This window comes from Oryzias latipes, chromosome 14, assembly GCF_002234675.1.
Source record: "Oryzias latipes chromosome 14, ASM223467v1".
Taxonomy (NCBI): Eukaryota; Metazoa; Chordata; class Actinopteri; order Beloniformes; family Adrianichthyidae; genus Oryzias; species Oryzias latipes.
The window spans coordinates 18988438-19010035 of record NC_019872.2 but is presented as its reverse complement, the minus strand read 5'-3'; the positions used below and the strand labels follow the sequence as shown (position 1 = coordinate 19010035).

Below are 21598 nucleotides of genomic sequence, written 5' to 3'. Positions count from 1 at the left end.
GAGATGAAAATGTCAAAACCCGTAAAAACATTTAGTTTTTTATGACAAGGCAGAAAGTAAAAATGAACATTTTGACAATATTTAACCTCCAAACTCCATTTGTTTGGTACTAGTGTTGAAGTTCATGCTTCATGGGTTTTGGACACTGCTAGCTTGAATCAGTAGCTTATGATGCTAAGGAAGTGAAGGGACACGGTGATACTAACCAGCACAAAGTTGTCGTAGATTCTCATCAGATCCTCCGTTCGATATTGTTCTAGCACCACGACTCCAGCCAGAGAGGAGCTTTTAGCTCGAGCGCAGTCCTCACAGTGCACCTCGTAGGTCCTCTTAGTGCTGCTGTCAGTGGTCACAAACAGCAGGTTGAACACCTCCACCTGCACAGAAACAGCTCTGTTTGTGGTGCATTCAGGAGGAGGATGATGATGATGATGGAGGAAGAGGAGGAGGAGGAGGAGGGACTCACATCGCATTCGTTGCAGTAGTAGGCTGGTTCGTCCTTCACACGGGGCTGGAAGCAGATCTTCTTTCCGGCTGCCACCAGCTGCTCTCTCAGAATCTGGATGTGCTTGATGGACTGCATCAGGCAATGTCTGCGAGGAACACGAATGAGAACCAAGCAGTTCAATCATGCAAGAATGATGCAGATGAACGCCTTACTTTATCATCTTGAAGGTGTCCTCATCGGTGATCTTGACCAAGCGAGCCACATTCCATGAAACGTGGATCATGGGAACTATTGACTTGACCTTTTTCACTTCATTCCACTCAAAGCGCTCCAGGGCCAGTTGATATTGGTACGCTGTGGGAGCAAGAAGTCAAATAGTTTAAAGATAGAAAAAACCTTTTATCTAAAGATGTATGTTTTTGGATCTTCCTTGATGGAACTCACAGTTGAGCGGTCCGACATTCCAGGCGATGTTGTTGCACCAGCCGACAGCCTGAACCCAGTGAACCGTCCCTGCATTGATCCAAACCAGGTCCCCCGGTCTCTGGATGAAGCGGTACACGGGGATGTTGGAGCTGTAAAGATCCTCAAGTACTGGCCACCAGGACCCTGTGAGGTAGTCCACTCCATGCCTGTACAAAAAAAAAAAAAAAAAAAAAAAAAGCATTTGAAGAGGTTTATCACTGCTGTAATTACAACACTAAACACCAGATGGCAGTATGGAATCTTTTTCTGTTTCCAAAGGAACCTAAATAAAACATTCATTTAAAATTGAAAAATAATCAACTGATAAGTAACTATTAATTGGTTTGAGCAGTTACACCAGAAACTCTTCTTTCTAAAAGCCATTGTGGGATTTTTAAATTTGTATCATTTGTGTATTGGGGGGGGATTTGGTTGTTTTTGGTGCTTAAAATTGTACATTAAAAGTTACATTTAAAGAAGTAAATATACTTCTTCTTCTAAATGAATGGGGTACGCAGAGCGCTGATCGCATGGGACGTTAAAGTCAACATTAAGAAATAGGCATATTGAGAAAATAATCATAAATTGATCATTTATTTTACAAAACCAATAAAAACATTTTAGACCAAAAATAGTGTGTAAAAACAAGACAGCGTGGCCAAATAAGTCACTTCAATTTTTGTTTGGCTCTTTTCCCTCCTCTGACTTTTGAACCTATTTTTCTTTGCTCATTAATTGCGATTAATTACAGACAAGTTAGCGCTCAAAAAAAAAAAGTTACTTTAATCTAATTTTTAATCTATAACTATTTTTGAGTTGTCAAATATAAGAAGCCTAAGGTCCAGCTGTTTACTTGCATGAACGTTTTAATTGAACTCAGCTGATCTCAGTGCACGTCTGTGTCCCTGTCAGTGGTCCGTGTATGCAGCATGTGCCGCGTCGCTGCTGTGCCCTCATCAATGTGCGACTTTGTAGTTCTTCACAGAACTCCCTCAACGCCAAAAATGTTATCTATTATGTAAGGAGTAAAGCCCGATAAGGTGTTCCTTCTAAATGAATGGGGTACGCAGAGTGCTGATCGCATGGGACGTTAAAGTCAACATATATTTAAAAAAAAAAAAAAGTCAACATATATTATGGATTTAATGTTGTAGTTTGTGGTCAATATTCTGTGGATTGCTCAGAAAGATTTCCAACTGTTTTTATCTGTTAAATTAGAGCACTCTATGCCTGATGTTTTGTTGTTTTTTACTCCTAAATATTTGTGATAATTAAAAACCCTTGTTGGTGTAAAAGCAAAGGTTGAAAGTTGCTATATTAAGAAAACTTCATAAAGCCACTTTTTTGTTGTAGTTTGATCTTTTCCTGCACCACAATGCCACAAATTTAAATGAAAAGACCTCAAAATTAGGCTTTTCACAGCAATTATTAGGTTAGAATTAAAATAGTTTTATTAATCGCACAAAAATGTATTGCATGACAGCACTACAGTATCGATATATCTTAAGGCTTTAAAATATAGCCATTTTTTAATGTGGGCGACAGTTCCTTAATAAAAAGAGATTCCCTGTCTGAAATATTAGTATAAGTCGGTGTTTGATTTATGGCACAACTTTGAGCTGATTTTTTCTTGCAACTATGAAGTAACAGAATGTCCAGAAGCTGAGTCAGCACTTTCTGAACTCACTTTTCACAGAATTTGTTTATCGTCTCCCAGTAGTTTTCATGGACCGCAAACCACTCGCAGTCGCCAGGTCCGATGTTGATGTTGACGGAGCAGAAGTTGTTGTTCTCCTGATGACCTGGAAAAAAAAACAAAGCTGCTTAATGAACAATATTCCTTTTTATACACTCAAACAGACAACACTTTTCGCTAACCTGGCGTGCGGCTGCCCGGCACCTTCATGTACAGCTGAACGGTGTTCATGCCCAGGATGGTTTGTCCGACCAGACTCAGCATGTTGCTGTTCGATTCCACTCTCATGAAAGCCGGCAGCTTCAGCAGCTCCTGCAACTGAGCCTTCCACCTGAACGAACAAACACGCTCAGTAACGCGATGAACAAATCACACCGCAGTAAGCTGGGCAAAGCTGGTCTCACCTTTTAGGATCAGAAAGGTCGATATTGGTACCGAATTTAATGATCTTCCTGCTTGTTTTCTGGTCAGAGAAAAAGCTGCGGAGAAAAGTGATTTTCCCGGTTATTGCTGCATTCAGAGAAGATTCGGACGGAGCGGCGGGTGAAGGGGTCTAACCTGGGCGTGCTGGTCACATGAGGGGCAGAGGTGGCCTTGTTGGTCACTGAAGGGGGATTGCCTTTGCAGATGGTGAGTGTTAGAGCAGCCTTCACAGTCTCCTCCTCTTCATCTTCACTCTCACTTCCTTTCTCCTCCTAAAACACATCTGCATGAGCTTAGCGGATTGCTGAAAACTTCCAGCAGCTTTGCACTAAAAACCTACATCTGTGTTGTGTTTTTTTATATAATCTGGTTAACATCTAAAGAGATTTCAATCTCAAAGGAATTGTGGGTAGATTATGGGTCATCAAAAATTAACCAAAAAAGATTTGTTTTTTCCCCCCAATTGTAGTCAGCCAATCTTCGTCGCCCTGAAGTACGTCACTTCATTGACGTGTAGAATGGCACACGCGTGTTCCCACTACACTAAACGCTCCGCTAGTATATATGGAGTAAATTCCAGAAAGGTGTGAGCGTTCAGCGACAGACTCCTGACAATGGATGTTGCCACTAATGTGCCATGATTTATTCTTTACTGATCCGCTCAAAATGAACCTCAAACATTATCAACAAGCTGTTTAAGGAAAAACAACAGAGGACTTTATGTTGTAATCTCAAATATTCATCAAAATTGATCAACCTAAATAATTCAGAATATATGGTCTGACTCAGTTTAAAATCTAATTTTCATAATAAAGCAGTGTAATTTATTACATAAATATAGATAGAGTGGGTCAAAAAAGTATTTTCTGATTTTTACAGAATTTACATTCTCCAAATCCTCTTCTGGATCATCCAAATGCTCTCTAGCAAACTTTAGACGGGCCTGCACATGTCCTGGTTTTAGCAGGGGGACACGTCTGGCACTGCAGGGTTTGAGTCCCTGGTGGTGTAGTGTCTTACTGATGGTAGCCTTTGTTACTTTGGTCCCAGCTCTCTGCAGGTCAGTCACTAGGTCCCCCTGTGTGGTTCTGGAATTTGTGCTCACCGTTCTTGTGATCATTTTGACTCCATAGGGTGAGATTTTATAGGGAGCCCCAGAGGGAGGGAGATTATCAGATTTCTTGTATGTCTTCCATTTCCTAAAAATTGCTCCCACGGTTGATTTCTTCACACCAAACTTCTCATCTATTGCAGATTCAGTCTTCCCAGCCTGATGCAGGTCAACAATTTAGTTTCTGGTGTCCTTAGACTGCTCTTTGTTCTTGGCCATAGTGGAGTTTGGAGTATGACTGTTTGAGGTTGTGGACAGGTGTCTTTGATATAGATAACCAGTTCAAACAGGTAACATTAATACAGGTAATGAGTGGAGGACAGAGGATCCTCTTACAGAAGATATAATGTACAAATAAATTCTGTAAAAATCAGACAATGTGATTTTCTGGAGTTTTTCCTTTTGTCTCTCATAGTTGAGATTTACCAATGATGAAAATTACAGGCCCTTCTCATCTTTTTAAGTTGGAGAACTTGCAGGATTGATGGATGACTAAATACTTTTTGGCCCCACTGTAAATTTATAGATTTTTTTGGAGCAGGTCATTTCAACAGTAGCTAGGACGCCAAAATCAAGCAAAATTTGATCGATTTCTAGCGTTTGAATATAATTGGATCCAGTTCATTCCAGAATAAGTCTAGCATGTATAAAATGTTTCATTATTATAGGAGACAAGACCAGGATACACCAAATGTACAGCATGCACGATAAAAATGGTTGATTGTGTTCAGTTAAAGACAGCTGTGAAGGGTCTGGCCTTTTTTAGGCCCTAAAACCCCAAGGATGTGGGAGGGGGGAGACGCAATACAAGTTGCTTGGTAAGATAAGTAAAAGCCACATTTGCTTAATGTGAGAATGACTAAAAGTCTCAGATAAAGCTGCCAAATGTGTTCCTAATCTGCTCTTTTTTATTTCTGGACAGAAGTAAAAACTGAAAACAGTGATAAATTCAGGAACTTTGCAACATGTCTGCAGACAACAAAACACACTACGTTTAAATCCTAAGAAGTAAATGCACTAATTTGATGACTCAGGATGAAAATGTGCTTGGTCGGAGAAAACGTCTTTACCTGCAGGCTCTCCTGGAAGCTGGAAGCCTGGTATTGGGCGTATTTTGAAATGGTGGTGTGCGAGCGGCTGCTTTCACAGGGCCACGTCTGCACAGAGCCACTGGTGTTCCAGTTCTCATCAGCGGGTTGCTGAACTTGAGTCCTCACCTCCACGGCGTGATCCGAATTAGCTTCCACCAGAGATTTGGTGGAGAACAGACCGAGATCTTAAGTAGAAAAACATTCATATAAGTTAGGAGGAATCCTTTACTAAAGACAAATACAGCGCTCCCTCTTTTATAGCAAAGACGTCAACTTGATTTTTTTACAATTATTACTGAAGTTTTAAAGTTAAGACAGACACGAACATTTTCACACTTTTCTCTCTTGTTTAAACTCTCAAAGTTCAAGATTATAGAATGAAACCCTGATCATGATAAAAGATGTATGTAAATGTGTTAAATTCTTACAGAACATAAGTGCTGTAAGAATAAAAACAATCAGCGAAACAGACCTTGAAAGGTGAACCGTGATACAGCGAGTGAACCCAGTATGCCCTTCTCATAGTTCAAGACACTGAAACTTTTTCTAGAGCAGATTTATCAAAGATTCAGGATTTTCCATAATCACCAAATAAACCTTCCTTCTTTATTTTTTATGTAAATCAAAGACATATTGTGGATTTAATGTTTGGCATCGTTTTTCTTTTGCAGGTAAAATCTCTGGAATTAGATGGGCAGGGTTTTGGTTGTTGTTTTGGCCTTGGTTCACCTTGAAGCCTTTTTGCTTCACCTCCTTAAGTTAATGTTTGTTATATTTTATCATTTTCCTTGTAAATAAATTTCTCACCATTTCATGGAGACAATCTTTTGGTGGTTTTTGTTAAAGTCAGGACGAAAATTCTGACTTTAATAAAGACACAAACTGAAAGCATGGAAACGCTGCACCAAATGTCTTCAAGTATGAAGAGACCTGGAACTTTTTAAGACCAAAGTGACCCTTTTTGGCCCTTTGTTTTGGTTCCGCTTGGTACCACAGGGGGGAGATGTGGACCAAACATCTTAATTGCACCTTTCTTAGATTAAGGAACTTCATGAACCATTATTGACTTGAATGGGACAAAGCTTTATGAGACATCAGTCAAATTTTGTGCCAATCTTTGCATTCGGATTGTTAAGAATAATGTGATTTAAAAAACAAATAAACAAAAATTGGTTCTGTAAAAACTTACTAAGGCGGAGGGACCCAGCCAACCCTCGGATGACAGTAACAGGATTTTTGGGATCGGTGCAGAACTGAAGCAGAATGGGAGAAAAGGCGTCCCTCTTGCTCTCCAGCTGCAGAAACAGCAGAACACAATCATAAATTTTACGCAAACAGACATGCATTATGGAGATGTTACTGAAGATATTTACGTCTGAACCTAACTTGGAACAGGAAAGAAAACCATATTTTGGATATTTTTTAAACTCTTTTTATTTATTTGTAGTGTTTTAAAGTCACACTAACCAGTCTTAACATCAAAACAGGGGTTCACAGTGTTATTTTAAAACTTTATATTGGTTGTATTTTCATTCGCAAAACATTTATTCTTGTCAACAGTGGATGCAGAGATTGGAAAGGATGAGGTTAGGAAGGCTCTGAAAAGGATGAAGAGCGGAAAGGCCGTTGGTCCTGATGACGTACCTGTGGAGGTATGGAAGTGCTTAGGAGAGACAGCAGTGGAATTTCTAACAAGGTTGTTCAATAGGATTTTAGAGAGTGAGAAGATGCCTGAGGAATGGAGGAGAAGCGTTCTGGTCCCGATCTTTAAGAACAAGGGTGACATGCAGAACTGCAGCAACTATAGAGGAATAAAGTTGATGAGCCACACAATGAAGCTGTGGGAAAGAGTAGTGGAAGCCGGGCTTAGGAAGAAGGTGGACATTTGTGAGCAGCAGTATGGTTTCATGCCCCGTAAGAGCACCACTGATGCCATTTTTGCTTTGAGAATGTTGATGGAAAAGTACAGAGAAGGTCAGAAGGAGCTGCATTGTGTGTTCGTAGATTTAGAGAAGGCGTATGACAGGGTGCCGAGGGAGGAGCTGTGGTACTGTATGAGGTCGTCTGGAGTGGCAGAGAAGTATGTCAGAGTAGTTCAGGACATGTATGAGACAAGTATGACGGTGGTGAGATGTGCTGTAGGTCAGACAGAGGAGTTCAAGGTGGAGGTGGGACTACACCAAGGATCAGCTTTGAGTCCTTTTTTGTTTGCTATGCTGATGGACAGGCTGACAGACGAGGTAAGACAGGAATCTCCCTGGACAATGATGTTTGCGGATGACATTGTAATTTGCAGTGAGAGTAGAGAGCAGGTGGGGGAACAGCTAGAGAGGTGGAGGTTTGCTCTGGAAAGAAGAGGTATGAAGGTCAGTCGTAGTAAGACAGAATACATGTGTCTGAACGAGAGGGATCAAGGTAGAAGCGTTAGGTTACAGGGGGCTGAGGTGAAGAAGGTGCAGGAGTTTAAGTACTTGGGGTCAACAGTTCAGTGTGATGGGGATTGTGGAAAAGAGGTGAAGAGGCGAGTGCAGGCAGGTTGGAGCGGTTGGAGGAAAGTGTCAGGAGTGTTGTGTGACAGAAGAGTGCCAGCAAGACTCAAAGGAAAGGTGTACAAGACAGTGGTGAGACCAGCTCTGCTCTATGGGTTAGAGATGGTAGCAGTGAGACAGAGACAAGAGGCTGAGATGGAGGTAGCGGAGATGAAGATGTTGAGGTTCTCCTTAGGAGTGACCAGGTTAGACAGGATAAGGAACGAGTACATCAGAGGGACGGCTCACGTTGCCTGTGTTAGCGACAAAGTCAGAGAAGCCAGACTGAGATGGTTTGGACATGTTCAGAGGAGGGATAGTGGATATATTGGTAGAAGGATGTTGGAGATGGAGCTGCCTGGCCGGAGGGCAAGAGGACGGCCAAAGAGGAGATATATGGATGTCTTAACAGAGGACATGAAGTTGGCTAACGTTAGGGTAGAAGATGTTCATGATAGAGTGAGGTGGAAAAGGATGATTCGCTGTGGCGACCCCTGATGGGAAAAGCCGAAAGAGAAAGAAGAACAGTGGATGCAGTTTATTTTTCAGAGGCATGAAGGTTTTATTGTTCATTTGGAGCCATACGTGAGAACTGGACTGAGTGACCCCTCCCCCCTCAAGTTCCAAATAGGAAGTACCCACCTAAGCAATAATTCCACAGCCTTCTGTAGAGAAATGATCGGCTGTCATTCTACTCATCAAAATAACAATTCTTGCAGATACCTTTTTTAACATTCTCTTGATAATCCTACTTTTTTTCGTGATACTTTTTGTAGTTCCAGTTACTCAAATTATAAACTGACCAATCCGATGCCTCAATAGAAGTAGGTGGTCCCACATCAAAAAATCGAAACGTCGGATTGACATATTCTCCAGAGCCTGCTTCCAACAAGCTCACTTCTGATTGGAGAGAGTTGATGCCATAGAATTGTTGACTCAGACAAACTTGGACCAATCACTGCTTACTGACTCCAACATGGCGGCGTTCACAATGCCAAGAAAGGCGACTAAAATGAACTCATTTGGTTGGAGCCAAAAGTATGGGTCTAGTTCTCATATACAGTCAGTGGTTCAAACTCAAAGATCAACAACCATAAGTCAGAATCCCTAAGATGTGGAGCGGACTCACATAAATGCTTGGTGTTGGAGGGTTCAGCTTTTCTCGAGGGATTGGCGTCTTGACAGCAAATATGGGTTTCACCGTGAGGCCGGGAAGCAGATACGACTCCTTAAATTTCCCCTCCTTGACTGCCCCCCTGCAAAAGATAACATGAAATTAATAAAAGATCGACGACACGAGAATGTTTTAGGAAAATCCCTCACCTGCATGCTGTGATCAGCTCCCTGGCTGTATTGTCAATACTGATTTCGGAAAGCGGGATTTTTCGCTCCTCCAGCTCCGATATCTGGAATGTTTGCCTTCCGTTGTTTTTCATTTTAACCAGGACGATCTTCACCTCCTTCAACAAGCCCATAGACGCTGCTTTGAGTTTCAAGGGATCCACTGAAGCTGCTGAACTGGGAGCTCTGCTGGACGATGACGGACAGCCCGACTTCAAAGTGATCGTTCCAGATAAGGCAGATTCCGAGGCGTTGGTGTCCGAAGTGGACTTCTTCTTCTCTGATTCTCCAACCTCCATCTTCTTATCTGCGGCTATTTTTTCATCGGCTCTGCAAGCCTTTGATGTGCTATTGGGGTTTTGATTTTCCTGAGGAATCTGGCCGTTTGCGTCTTCAAAAAGACGTTTGGAGGACTTGACCCACAGCAGGGACACAGCACGCTTCGTCTTCAAGTCCTTCGTTTGCTTACGTTTAGTCTTGTGTTGCTCAGATTTTGTCTTGTGTTGCTCAGATTTTGTCTTAATCTTGGCGTCGTCTCGTCCTCCACTGTTGGCCTTTTGTTTTCTCTTCCTGTTTGTGGCTGTGCTTCCCGGCTCCGCTCTGCTTTTTCTCTCTTCCTTAGTGGTGACGGTGATGACGCTAGTTAAGGACGCCGTATGTGTTGTGGTCACTCTTAGCTCTGCACTCAGCGACCCTTCCAGAAGAGACGAGTCGGCTCGCATTTTCTTGGTGCCCATCTCCTCCGGGTTCATTTTAGCGTCCATGTCCATTTCTCTCTGCTTTTCCTTGATTCCAGTGACAGGCTCACTTAAATATGGCAGACAGTAGCTTTTCAGATGTGAGTCTGAGGTAGTGTTTGGTGGTGACTGATTACTGGAGTCAGAAGACGATGTGGGGGAGGGTTTTAGGGCGAGTTCCTGATTCTCATGCCCATTAATCTTTGGCACTAGGGTGGATGAGAACTTGCCTCCTCGTCCCTGTGCTCCACCGAATGGACCGCCTCTATACGTGACCCTCTGGCCTCCGAGGAAATTGGCGAGGTTCTTGAAGACATCATCCAAACCATTTTTATGTTGGTGGAGCTCAGTCAGAAGCGTTCTCTTGCTGTTCTCCTCATCTTCCTCTTTTATAACTTCTTTGACTGCACTGGGCGCCTCACAGAGCTCAGTTGTGCTGTCGTTCGAGTCATCATCAGGTGTTCCCTCGAAGGCCTCCTCCTCTTCCTTGCTTCCGTTCTCCGGTGGCGAGGAGCAATGGGTGGGGCTCGGCTGCAGAACAGGTCTGCTCATCATGCCCTTTTCGAGCTCTTCCTCATCTTCTTCCAGATCGGACACCGGCGAGCCCTGCCAGCTGAGGACAGGAGGAGTGTTGGCCAGGCTCTCCCCAGGTTCTGCTGAGTTTCCCAGCACAGGAACAGGCTGAAGATCTGGAGCACCAAGACCTCCTGTCCGTGGAGCATCTGTGCCGTGTGCGATTTTCTCCAAACTACTAGGCGGTTCTGCACTAACGGGTGCAACGTTTTTACAGAGGAGGGACGGGAACTTTATTTTTGGCTCTTTGTCTGACTGGGAGTTGTTGGAGCAAGGATCCTTCTTTGGAAGAGGGCCGTTTTTCAGTTTTGAGGTCTTCTGTTGGAGACCACGGCTGGGTTGATGAGGTTCTGACTGCATGGGATTGGGTTTACAGGTCGGCAGTCCTCGACTCCGTTTGGCGTCTGTTGGAGCAGAGGAACATGCAAACTCTTTTTCTCCAACTTTATTCTTCAATGCTAGTTTTTGCTCTCTCTTGATTGATTTCTCTTTCTTGTCTTTCTTCTCACTTAGTCTTTTCTCTAATTTTTTTCTCCTCCTTCTTTCCTTCTCCTTCCTTTTAAAGTCACTCCTTTTTTCTTTTTTCACTAACTTGTCTTTTTGTTTGAGCTCAGGTTTTTTGAGTTCCTCCACGTTTTTCTCAAGCTTGTTTTCCTGGAGCGTTTGAGAACTCGAGAACATCTTCTTGCTCTTAGGATCTGAAGACCTAGATTTTGACCCAGTGTGGGACGTGTTTGGTGCCAAGCTGGGGCTTCGATTGGGGCTTGCTTGAGATGTCTGTTGTTCGCTGAGGCTGGGACGGCATGGTATGATGTCAGAGGGGTATTTTCTGCCGCTGGTCGCAGGGTACGAAGAACTGGTTGGAACAAGTGGACTGCTGGGAACAGGACTTCCATCCTTTGGACTGCAGACTTGAGATGAAAAGGGATGAAACTCTGAGACCGAGTTCTTGGGGAGGGATGGATCCTTCGAGTTTCTTTTTGGGTGTGTTTCCTGCAGATGTAAAATACGCGTGTCATTATTTGTTCTTTTGAGTTGTAGTTGTAAGCTTAATTTCAGTTCAAATCAAGGCCTGCTGAATCCCGATCCTCGACCAGTAAGGTGTGTGACAGTGAAATGCAAATCTTCTTAACTATCTTAGGAAAAAACAGGATTTTGCTGATAATTAAAAATTGTCTCTCTTTGAGGGGAAAGTAGAGAAGGAAGTCAAGTTTCTGAGCTGCGCTGTGTTTAAGGATAAGGATTTGTAACAACCACACTGTCACTCTGTTGCTATAGACAGTTTTGGACCATTGTCTTACCATATATTAGTACTTGGGGACTAGTTCCTAATGTAAAGCTGCCCCATATCATGATGCTTCCACCTCTGGGCTTAAAAACTGCCTTTTTTTATTTTTATATGCGGGTAAGTTTTAGTTTCTGAGGGAAACTAAAAGTCAGTTTGCAGGTGTCCATGCACTGCAAGAACCTCACATGAAATGCTAATTTACTAAGAAATTTCAATCTACACTGGTTATGAAAACCAGTGTTTTAAAGAAACCAGATTACTCGGTTAATCTGGTTACTTAACCGCATCTAACTGCACCTCATGATGATTATACCAAAGAGTCAGTTCAGCCAGACCACAGGAGATGTTTACAGTCGTGCGTTTGAGCATTTCACACCATGGTTTGTACTTTTGGGATGCATTAGTCATCACGCTCCCCAACAGTATAAGAGCTGTGTCCTCCAGCTGTTTGTTACTGTTTGGACAGATGCTTCTGCAGGTACCTGCAGACTTTACTGTGCATCACATTTAAAAAAAAAAAAACATAAAAAAGAGAAGACATGTCTGTGTGTAGGGGAAACCGCCTAAGCCTTTTACTGAATGTCAGATGACACTGCATCCCTGTTTGGGATGATTGTGTTAATGACATTCCTAAATGATCCCGGAAACTTCCAGAAACCACTGACAAGAAACACAATTTAAAGAATTATGAGCTGGTCGTTTGTCCAGAAGAGTATTTTTGCGAATAAAGACTCATTCAGAAAAGACAGTGTGGGAAATGGTTCAACCCTCAGAATCAAATTAACGCTTAAACGTCAATGGTGGGGGGTACTTAAGGGTCTACAGAAAAGACCAAGTTGCATATTTTCTGGCAGGAACATTGCATCCTGAAAGACGGCCTTCAGCAGACAACTTCTATTCAGGAGAAGTCGAGGTTTGACTGCAGCTAGAAGAGCGAGGCTCGCTGCAGAAGAGTCCAGGGGCCTGAATCTACCTCACTGCAGAAACAGGCCCTCCAGAAATCAGTCAAAAGTTTTTCCAATTTGTAAAAATGTCTTTAAATAAGCACAGAAATCCCCAAAAGGGGTAAGAAAAAAATGGTCTTATATCGATTCTTAACAAAATAATTCTAGCCACTATGACATGTATTCTTAAACTAAGATTTTTTTACCATTAGAACACTTTTTTGCAAGACAGAAAATAAGACTTTTTCTTAGACAAGGGTCTTTTTACTTCCTTCAGATTCAGGCTTTGCAGTGCTGCAGTCTTGGCCTTTAATGACACAGAACATTCAGTCCATCTGAAACTACCAAACGTGTCAAAGACAACCACCGCTGGAAACAGTCCTCAAGAAAAAGAGGCCAATGACGCCACACTGCGGACTGAAACTCATTTAGTGGCTAGAAGTTTGACTCGTTTTAAGTGTGTTGGATGGTGTTTATGTTCTGTTGTGAATATAATATTCATATAATTTGATAGTGTCTTTTCAGCTGAGTTTTAGGGCCACCAAAACAACAAAAGCAAATTTACGAGATTTAAAGTCAAAGTCCGGCAAGTGAACGCCATGCGGCAGCAGAGCAGACCGACTAGACTCAGTTGAACAGGTGAGCTGAATGTTTATTGATAACGTTCCAAATGGAAGATCATTTGTTTGATTTATTAAGGTTTAATATATTGATTGGTGGTTTGCAGGATCCCTCTGAGAAGGCGCACTTTCTCAGAGGGATCCTACTCTGGACAATGCACAACAGACTATTTTTATTCATCTTTGTTGTTTTATGTTGAAACGAGAAGTTTCCTTTGGAGGAGGGGACGTGTGTAGCACTGTTTTCCTTCCCCTTTGGTGTGCCTTGAGGAGACAAATGGACTTCTGGTTATGTGAATGAATAGGGAAAATACAGTAGTGGTTCTTTACACCCAAACGTGTCTCTGAGCTCCTTATTTTACATATGAAACTCCACTTTACCGACACAGAACACCGGAAAGCCGGAAAACCTAACAATAATTTAATTTTGAGTCGACAAAAGGTTCAGAATTTCTTTGTTTTTTAAACCTATCTGGAAATAAAACTTCTCAAAATGCTCCACATCTTTCATCTTCAAGCACGGCTCCAATAAACAGACAACTTTGGTGTTTTTTGACATTTTTCTCTAAAATGTACGTGTTTTAAAGTCGTACATTTACAACTTTTCTCGTAAATTTAAGACTTTAAAATTGTAATTCAAATGAAAAAAAAGTTTGTAAACTGGCCCTAAAACTCTGTCGCTTGTCTTCGTTTTTATTTTATTTAAATTAAAATCTGTCCCAACACTAGTCTGAACAGTTAGTAACTTACAGGGATGGATACTGTTTGGATTTTATCTGGTGCTCAAACATAAAAAAAATACCAGTTTTTTCCCCAAACCAATTTAAGCTCGTTTTTCGTCACCCATCGCCGGTGTTGGCTTCTTTTTTTCGGGGCACTGTACACGTCCCTCTCATCCATCAAGTCACTAAATTCGAATCTTTTGCTGTAAAGAACAGCTATACCAGGGGTCGGCAACCTTTTTTACTCAAAGAGCCATTTGGTACCGCCCCTAATAAAAAAGAAAGCACCCGGAGCCACAACCCGTTTTGACATCATTATATATATTATGCATGTATATATTATTCAAAGGTGCTCATTACGTCGATCGCGATCGACCGGTCGATCTTCAATTACATGAGTGTTGATCGCGGGCCAGAAAAACAAAAAAGAAGTACCGGTACTTCTTTAAAATCCACCAAAATCCTCACTGAGAAGTACGGGACTTTATTGACATGTAGATTGGCCAATCGGACATCGTCTTAAGCATACGTCGTGCAAATGCACATTGTGTTCTTTAAAGGGTGATACCGCGGCCGCAGCTACTGGTTCTGGTCTGATCGCTGCATGGAGCGATGTGTTTATCAATGCATGGAAGACACTGAAAATGTGGAGAGATCAGGTTTATTATTTTGAAGAGTTCTACTTGGTAATCATGTTTCCATGTTTGAGTTCATAAAATCATCCCAGGGAAAGTCTCTGCTTCAACTCCTGGAGGGAAAGCCGCGTCTCAATCTGACGCCCGTGTTTTCATCTCTCTGAGAGTTTGAAGCCAAAGCCCCTCCTCCGCCTCTCCACCTGCTTTTCCTCTCTACCTGTTCACCTGTTCACATCCTCTGTAGCTGGGATTTGTTTCCCCCGCGCTCCTCAGTGTGTTCTACACAGAGAGCACAAAATACGGTAGTCGGGGCGCTCCAACAAGGATGAAAGAGCCGGACGCAGGTTATAGCGGGGATAGAGCGGGTTAAGAAAATGAATGGAAGAAGGCGGCCTGCTGAAGAAATATTCAATATTGTACACATTTTATTAATAGTCAGAACTATCTTTTATTTAGAAAAATCTTTTATTTTATCAGTCCAGTATGAAAAAGAACATCAACAAAAGCTGTGCTGGGCAGTTTTTGGCTGGGTCTGGCGGTTTTCAGATGACTTTTCGGCTGGAAAACTGTGACTCTATCTGGCAACACTGGCGCGAACTCTCTGTCATCAGCGAGTTGATCTCTGCCCCACGGCACGTCAAGTTCCCGGCAGAAGATCGGAGTGTTTATTGAAGCCGCCCCGCGTGCCTCTCCTTGCTATCAGCTCTGCACGAAGCTTTACGAAGCTGTTTTTTACGTGGCTCGCGCTTCGTACGGAGCCATCAGCGCCTTTGAAATGCCATGAAAAATGAACAAACTAAAATAAAATTTAATTATTATAAAATACTCATTATTTTCCAAAGTCACAGGGAGCCACAACAGAAGGATGAAAGAGCCACATGTGGCTCCGGAGCCATGGGTTGCCGATCCCTGAGCTAGACCTTCGCTCACTTCTCTTTTTGCATTTTTTGAAGCTCTGCCCACCCTCATGGGTTCACCCATTCTTGTATGAATCGTGGAAAGGTAGGACGATTGCCTAGAACTGTTCAACAAAAGTGAGCAGAATTCATGTTTCCGAAACACAGCACCAAAATGAAGTACAAGTCCCAACTTGGCACAGAGTTTCAGTAGTTCAGTAGTCACTCATTCGTCTTACTGTGCTTTGCCGGTGGTGATGGTTCCGTGAGTCCCTCTCTTCCGGGGGGCAGGGTGGGGCGCTGTGCTGTGCGTCTCTGGGGTGGCTTGGGTGCCTCTGATGGTGGTTATGATGGTTCTGCTGGCTGTAAGGCACACGGGTGTGGTCTGCTGGTGAAGGGGGGCTCTTCCGCTCTACCCTCCCTCTGTCACCGTAGTGCGTTAATCTGCCGCCACAGCTCTGGTTCGGAGCTTCGAAGTTACCGAAGCCTTGGCCTCCCATTCGCAGCTTTGCACTTTCCTGGTAACAGTTTACAGCTGTTAGACTCCATAAGCGCGACGTTCTTCTTCGGATTGTTCCCGTCATCTTACCTGTGGCTGTGCTGCTGTGGTTCTGTGGTCAAAGAAGTTGTAAGAACCGGCCCTGTTGTGAAGAGTCTGCCTGTCGTCTTGGCTGCAGCGGTAGTGGCGAGGGGGGGTTGTTGGACGGACAGGTGTAGGCAAATTCCTTGATCCAAAATGAGATGACTAAACAGAGAAAATAGTCCTATCAGGAAAGATTTCACCAATAGGTGGGGCTGCTGCACCGGAAGAAGTCTTGCCTGATCTGGGTCCGAGTCCCTTCTCCTCTTGGCAGGACATGCATCCCGTGGAGACGAATGGTGCTGTGGGGGTGGACTGTGTCGCTGGTGGCAGGCCGGCCGTTTCCAGGGTCCCGGTCTGTTGTTCACCATTCTTCCTGGGAAGTTTCTTCGGCAGTCGTACGAATCCCATCTCTCCTGCTGGGACGGGAGCTCCCTGCTGTTGCGGTTCAGCCGCGGACCTCCATGCTATAAAAGAAACACGCGTTACCATTATCAAACTGTCCGGCTCCTAGTCGGCGGTTCTCACCACAACTGCTGACATTGCTGTCCCAATCTGCATAGTGCTGTCCTGCAGCTGTTAGGTAGCCGTTGCTACTCCCAGCTTGACTCTTGAAAGGGCGCGTGGAGTTGGGATGCCAGTTCTGGCCCTCGAATTGCGGTCCTTTACCATCCCAGATTCGAGGTGGATGTCGATGACCCTTTGAGATTCCCTTGTCCTGCGCATGGCTGACTGCTCTGTCTCCCCTGGACAGAAAAACACCCAAACTCAGCGTCTAGTTGAGAATAGGTGTCCTGCCGCACAAACACAAGCGGTACCCAATAGAGATGCTAACATTCACAGTTTTATGCCGAACTGTATGTTGCATTGTGCTAAATTGAACATGTTCAACATTGTTTTATTATGACACCAAATTTAATAAAAACCAACTGAAGGGGCTTTTGTCACTTTAACTTGCTTAATGGCGAATTCAAAAGAAGATTTTTCTGAATTTTTATATTTTGTTTTGTAATACAGTGTTCCCCCGCTTATTCATGTTTCAAAACGCGCTTGAAGGGGAGCAGAGATGAAGAGCACGTCGGCTTCCTTGCCGCCTCCTGAAGAATTTTTTTTACAGCTATTTCCACCGGTTCCGGAATCGCTGTAGCCGAAGTTTGTGCCCTTGCATGGAGAAATGACATCAGCTGACTCAGAAACGTCCAGAAAATACCCTGATATAGTGAGAAAGATGGTCACGGAGAATAATTAACATCAGGAAAAATGAACGATGGATGAAACCGGCCTCTTTCGGAAGAAGCGACACTCAAAACAGGCTGCTGCCGCACCGACCCGCCATGCCAGACGCTCAAATCGCGCCGTCGAGGACCTCTTGCACTTAAGTAGTGAAGGTGGAAGCACGGACTACTGGTTTTATGGCAGTGACACTCCTAATGTGCGTTATGAAGTACACTACGATATAGTCTATTGCTCTAAATAAAAAACAAAAACTCTTTATGTTGAGTAATATCCAATGTTATTTAATAAACAAAGCATCATAAATGTTTCAGAAGGGTTTTTGATGAGTAAGGATCAATGACTGACTTTCTATGGCCGTGGGGGTGGGGGGTTATCCGTATTTGCGGATTCTGCCCGTTGGCAGGAGTCTCTGGTCCCTAACCCCCGCGAACACAAATCATCAATCAAAGCGGAATAGAACCATTTCCCAAAAATTGAGGTTTGAACCGAACTGTTGGGAAAGATCATCGTTACATTCCGAGTACTCACATCCAACATAGCGTTAAGTGAAGAACAGAATACTTTTAAAGTAAAAACAGGAGCACAACAATCCTGTCTTTAAATTACAAAAACACAAACCGACAGGTTTACACTGACCTGATGACAAGACGATTAGACAGTGAGTGATGGGACTGATCACGCCCTTGTACGCATCTGCAGAATAAGACACAATAATGTATGAAATACAAGATTAAAAAAATGACATTGGAACTTTTCCCAAACATCATCATGGCTTCTTCAGTTGGCCAGCAATTCAAACGGAAAAGACTATCAAAAATTCGGGTAATCAGAATTTAGCCTCAAAGGTTGTCATTTTTTAAATATATTTCCAAAAACTTCTCATGCTCTCTGACTGATTGAACATCTTTGGGAACGGTCTGAGACCCTCCTGAGGAAATTAAAAAACTGCAAATGTGTTTCTATGTTTAAGAAAGCTGCACTAAAACATCATTCTTAATAACGTCTGCTGAAGACCCGTCAGACAAAAGCCTCACATCTGCAGAGTTCCATGTGAACACAACCTCTTAGTCACATGAACGCATTAGTGTATCCGAAGTCGCTTGAGGTGTCCCACAGCTAAAATTAGATCAGAAAACCACTCACTGAACCAAAACAGAGGAGTAGAGCAGGTGAACAGAAAAAGAATGAAGCGTGGTTTCTTTACAGCTTCATAGTCAGAACATGAAAAAAAGGTTTTGAATAAACAAATGGCAAACTTCAAAGGGTAACTTTGAACAGAAAAGGGCGACATTGTGCCTCCTACACAATATTATTGAGTTATCTCTGCTATAAATGGTTTCACAAACTGCTGTGGGTTTTTCACACAATATCTTCACCTTCATTTTGCTTTGAGAACATCCCATACTGTTTCAAACCCAACTAATTATCTGCCCGGCCTCAGATCTGCCTTTATAGGTTTCTTCAAACCTCATTTATATAGTAAACAGAAACATTCTTGTCCCCAACAATAACTATGAGCACCTTTCTATGGCAGTCTTTAAACTAGCAAAGAATCAGACACATGGGTGTAAAGGCTCGGCTATGTCATTGAAATAAATATAAAAAAATAAATCACAATTTAGAAAGAATATATTTGTTTTTTTGTGAGGTTACATAAAATTGCATATTAATAAACTGAAGGGAACTACAGGGTAAAATGTCAAATAATTTAGTTGAAAATTATTATGGAAAACTAACTTAACTTTTATTACAACTTTTAGACAAAACAGCAGCAACTTCCATCTTTTTTTGCTACAATTATCACAAAAAGGCATGTGAGATTGTGGAGAGACTGCACATCAATACAGACTATAGAGTTTCTCCTTTTTTAATTTTTGGATGCTGGTGTGCCGCAGGATTTTTGTCAAGGATAAAGTGTGCCTTGGCTCAAAAGAGGTTGAAAAACACTGATCTAACCCTCACTAGCTTCTTCCACAAATAGAGCATCTTTTTGTTTGGCTTTTGTTAACTTTTAGCTTTGGGCTTATGACTTAGCTAGCGCTCCACGCGACGCGGTAAGAAAACAGGATGTGGTGAACAGAATCCGGTATTTTTCCAAAATAAAACTTCCTTCTGAATTAGAAAATAAAAAGTGGAAAGAATCAAAGCATTTTTTTTTCCTGTCTGCGTCCCGGTACCAAGCGACCCTTGAACTGCGGACCAGTACCAGTTTACGGCCCGGGGGGACCCCTGATTTAATAGGAACAGGCAGCACGTCGAAAAACGATCAGTCAGGGACACCTTAAACATCAAAAAGTGACGTGGAGGGAGCCCCGAAAAAACATCCATAAATGACGAGTTGGGAGTGAGAATGTTGATTGCAACGACAACAAGAGCTGCGCCATTTAAAGTAGAGGTGCCATTATATTAGTCAGTGGAGCTTCAGGTCCAGAGTTTGTATTCTTTCGACTAATGTATCCGTCTGCGGAGGAATCAGCTGATTTACGCTGATTGCATGGAGAAAAGCGGCTTTGTATCGTTTTGCAACACATTAGTAAACCGGTGCAAAGCTGATATAAAAAGTTGCTTTTCTTGATCTGACAGACCGGCTGATTCACGTTAATTGCGTAAACAGTCAAAGATGTACAGTATGTCAAAGGGTGTGTGTTATTTAGGTGTTGCCGGCAAAATCTATGGTGTTAATGGGTTATTAAATACTACTGCATACCATCAGAGGTTACTTTTAACCTACTGTTTAGCAAATATATAGAGCTGTAAGGATAATTCTAACATTTTGTGATTTGAAAATAAATTCTGAGACGACAAAGGGACTTCTATCTTTTTTTCTCTTAGCAGTGGCAGTCCCAGAATTTCCATTCATCCAGAACTAAACAGTATTAGAGCTGAAGCTCTAGTCAGCTGCTGCCTCCTTCACCAGAGCACTGCTTGTTGATGCTAAACATGGACTCATTCTTCCAGCTGCAGCTGAAATGGAAGCTCCTCATGAATGGGCTCATCAGAGCATCAGCTAATCAGTCATCCTAACAAAGTGGAGCTTATCCTCAATCAGCCCAGACTTCAAACTGCTCTACTCCCTGGAACAATACTGGAAGTTGGCCCAACTTCCTCTGATTTTCACTGATGTTGCTTAACATATAGGCCACAGTGTCACCCCTAACATTTACGCTTTTCTCATCACAACAAGCCAAAAAGGTTTATCATTCTCTTCGAATGGGGGCCGTGTCATTTTAAGCAATAAAGGCTTGATCTTAATATATGTGCTGGTCTGATTGTGCGTGTTTTGACAGTGTTGCTGACCTTTGTGTTTGGTTCCAGGGACGAGCGTTTGCAGGCCCCCACTGTCCTCTGTTAGGTCCTCCAGCTGGATAGGAGTCCCATGTGTTGCGGCCAGAGTAGAGCTCTGCTGGGGGATACATGCAGCCTGGAATACAAATGTGGCTCTGTGAACATGGTGCACGTCGTAACGATGCTCAACCTGAATGAACATGTGGCAAATGGCGTCAATGGTTAGCAGCTTAAAGACACACAAATTGTAGAATAAATGCATTTTAAACCGTGATATGATTCCAGTGTGTATAGTAGGACTAAAAAAAGGAAACATTCGTGGTGTGGGGTGATAACATCTTTCAGGAGAATTGCTTTAGGAATGCATTCAGTTCAGGGGCAAGTGAAGAAACTGGTGCAGTTACCAGTCTTGGTCCGTGTTTTGGAGGCCCTCCACTTCACACCTGAGAGCAAGAGGCAATCTGCAGGGTCAAAGAGACAAGCCTCTGCTGTGACAACCACTCATTGTACCAGACAAGGAAAGCACACATCCCTGACCCTACCAGACGCTCCTTCCTGTGCTGGAACGTTATTTATCGTGCAAGTCTGTGTTTGGGCTTCATGTAAATGTTGCACTTTCCGCTGTATCCGTTGGAGCGGTCATATCATCAGTCTGCCAGAGCAGAGCTCTGCACTCTGCCTCTTTCTAATCACCGCTTCCCAGCAGCCACCGCAGCCAGGGGGCATTCAGTGACAGAGAAAAAAAAAATGTATGGCAGTAAAACCAAAGCCCATGGCAACCTCACTACAAGATAGAAAACAACATGGTGCTGCGGCTTCCCCGTGACATTTTTCTTCACCTTTGGCTCCAGTCTACCAACACAAAGCTCGCATTTTTGGGATCAGGCTGATCGTTGTTGTCGTTTACGCCAAATATTCTGCTGCAAGTCGTCCACAAACACGACTTCCTGTCGTCACTGAAGTTAATGCATTTGTGTTA

General features: G+C 42.9%; 1 protein-coding gene across 2 annotated transcripts in view; it reads right to left on the bottom strand.

Annotated features, from left to right (window-relative positions):
* Positions 1–21598, bottom strand: part of LOC101164833 (lysine-specific demethylase 6B) — a 31735-nt gene that overhangs the window by 5814 nt on the left and 4323 nt on the right. Inside the window, exons 3-21 of one of the 2 annotated variants that reach the window (XM_023962751.1) lie at positions 21024–21080; positions 20632–20755; positions 17971–18027; positions 16640–16844; positions 16338–16565; positions 16108–16263; positions 15758–16036; positions 9086–11406; positions 8892–9018; positions 6424–6529; positions 5214–5419; positions 3168–3304; positions 3014–3088; positions 2792–2940; positions 2601–2715; positions 893–1080; positions 661–802; positions 467–593; positions 207–377 (exon numbers count right to left, since the gene is read on the bottom strand). In XM_023962751.1, coding sequence (XP_023818519.1) covers positions 207–377; positions 467–593; positions 661–802; positions 893–1080; positions 2601–2715; positions 2792–2940; positions 3014–3088; positions 3168–3304; positions 5214–5419; positions 6424–6529; positions 8892–9018; positions 9086–11406; positions 15758–16036; positions 16108–16263; positions 16338–16565; positions 16640–16844; positions 17971–18027; positions 20632–20750 — 4908 coding nt within the window. In that variant the 5' untranslated portion in view covers positions 20751–20755; positions 21024–21080. Of the gene's footprint in view, positions 1–206; positions 378–466; positions 594–660; positions 803–892; positions 1081–2600; positions 2716–2791; positions 2941–3013; positions 3089–3167; positions 3305–5213; positions 5420–6423; positions 6530–8891; positions 9019–9085; positions 11407–15757; positions 16037–16107; positions 16264–16337; positions 16566–16626; positions 16845–17970; positions 18028–20631; positions 20756–21023; positions 21081–21598 lie in introns of those variants that run through there. The other variant, XM_023962752.1, reaches the window with a different exon arrangement.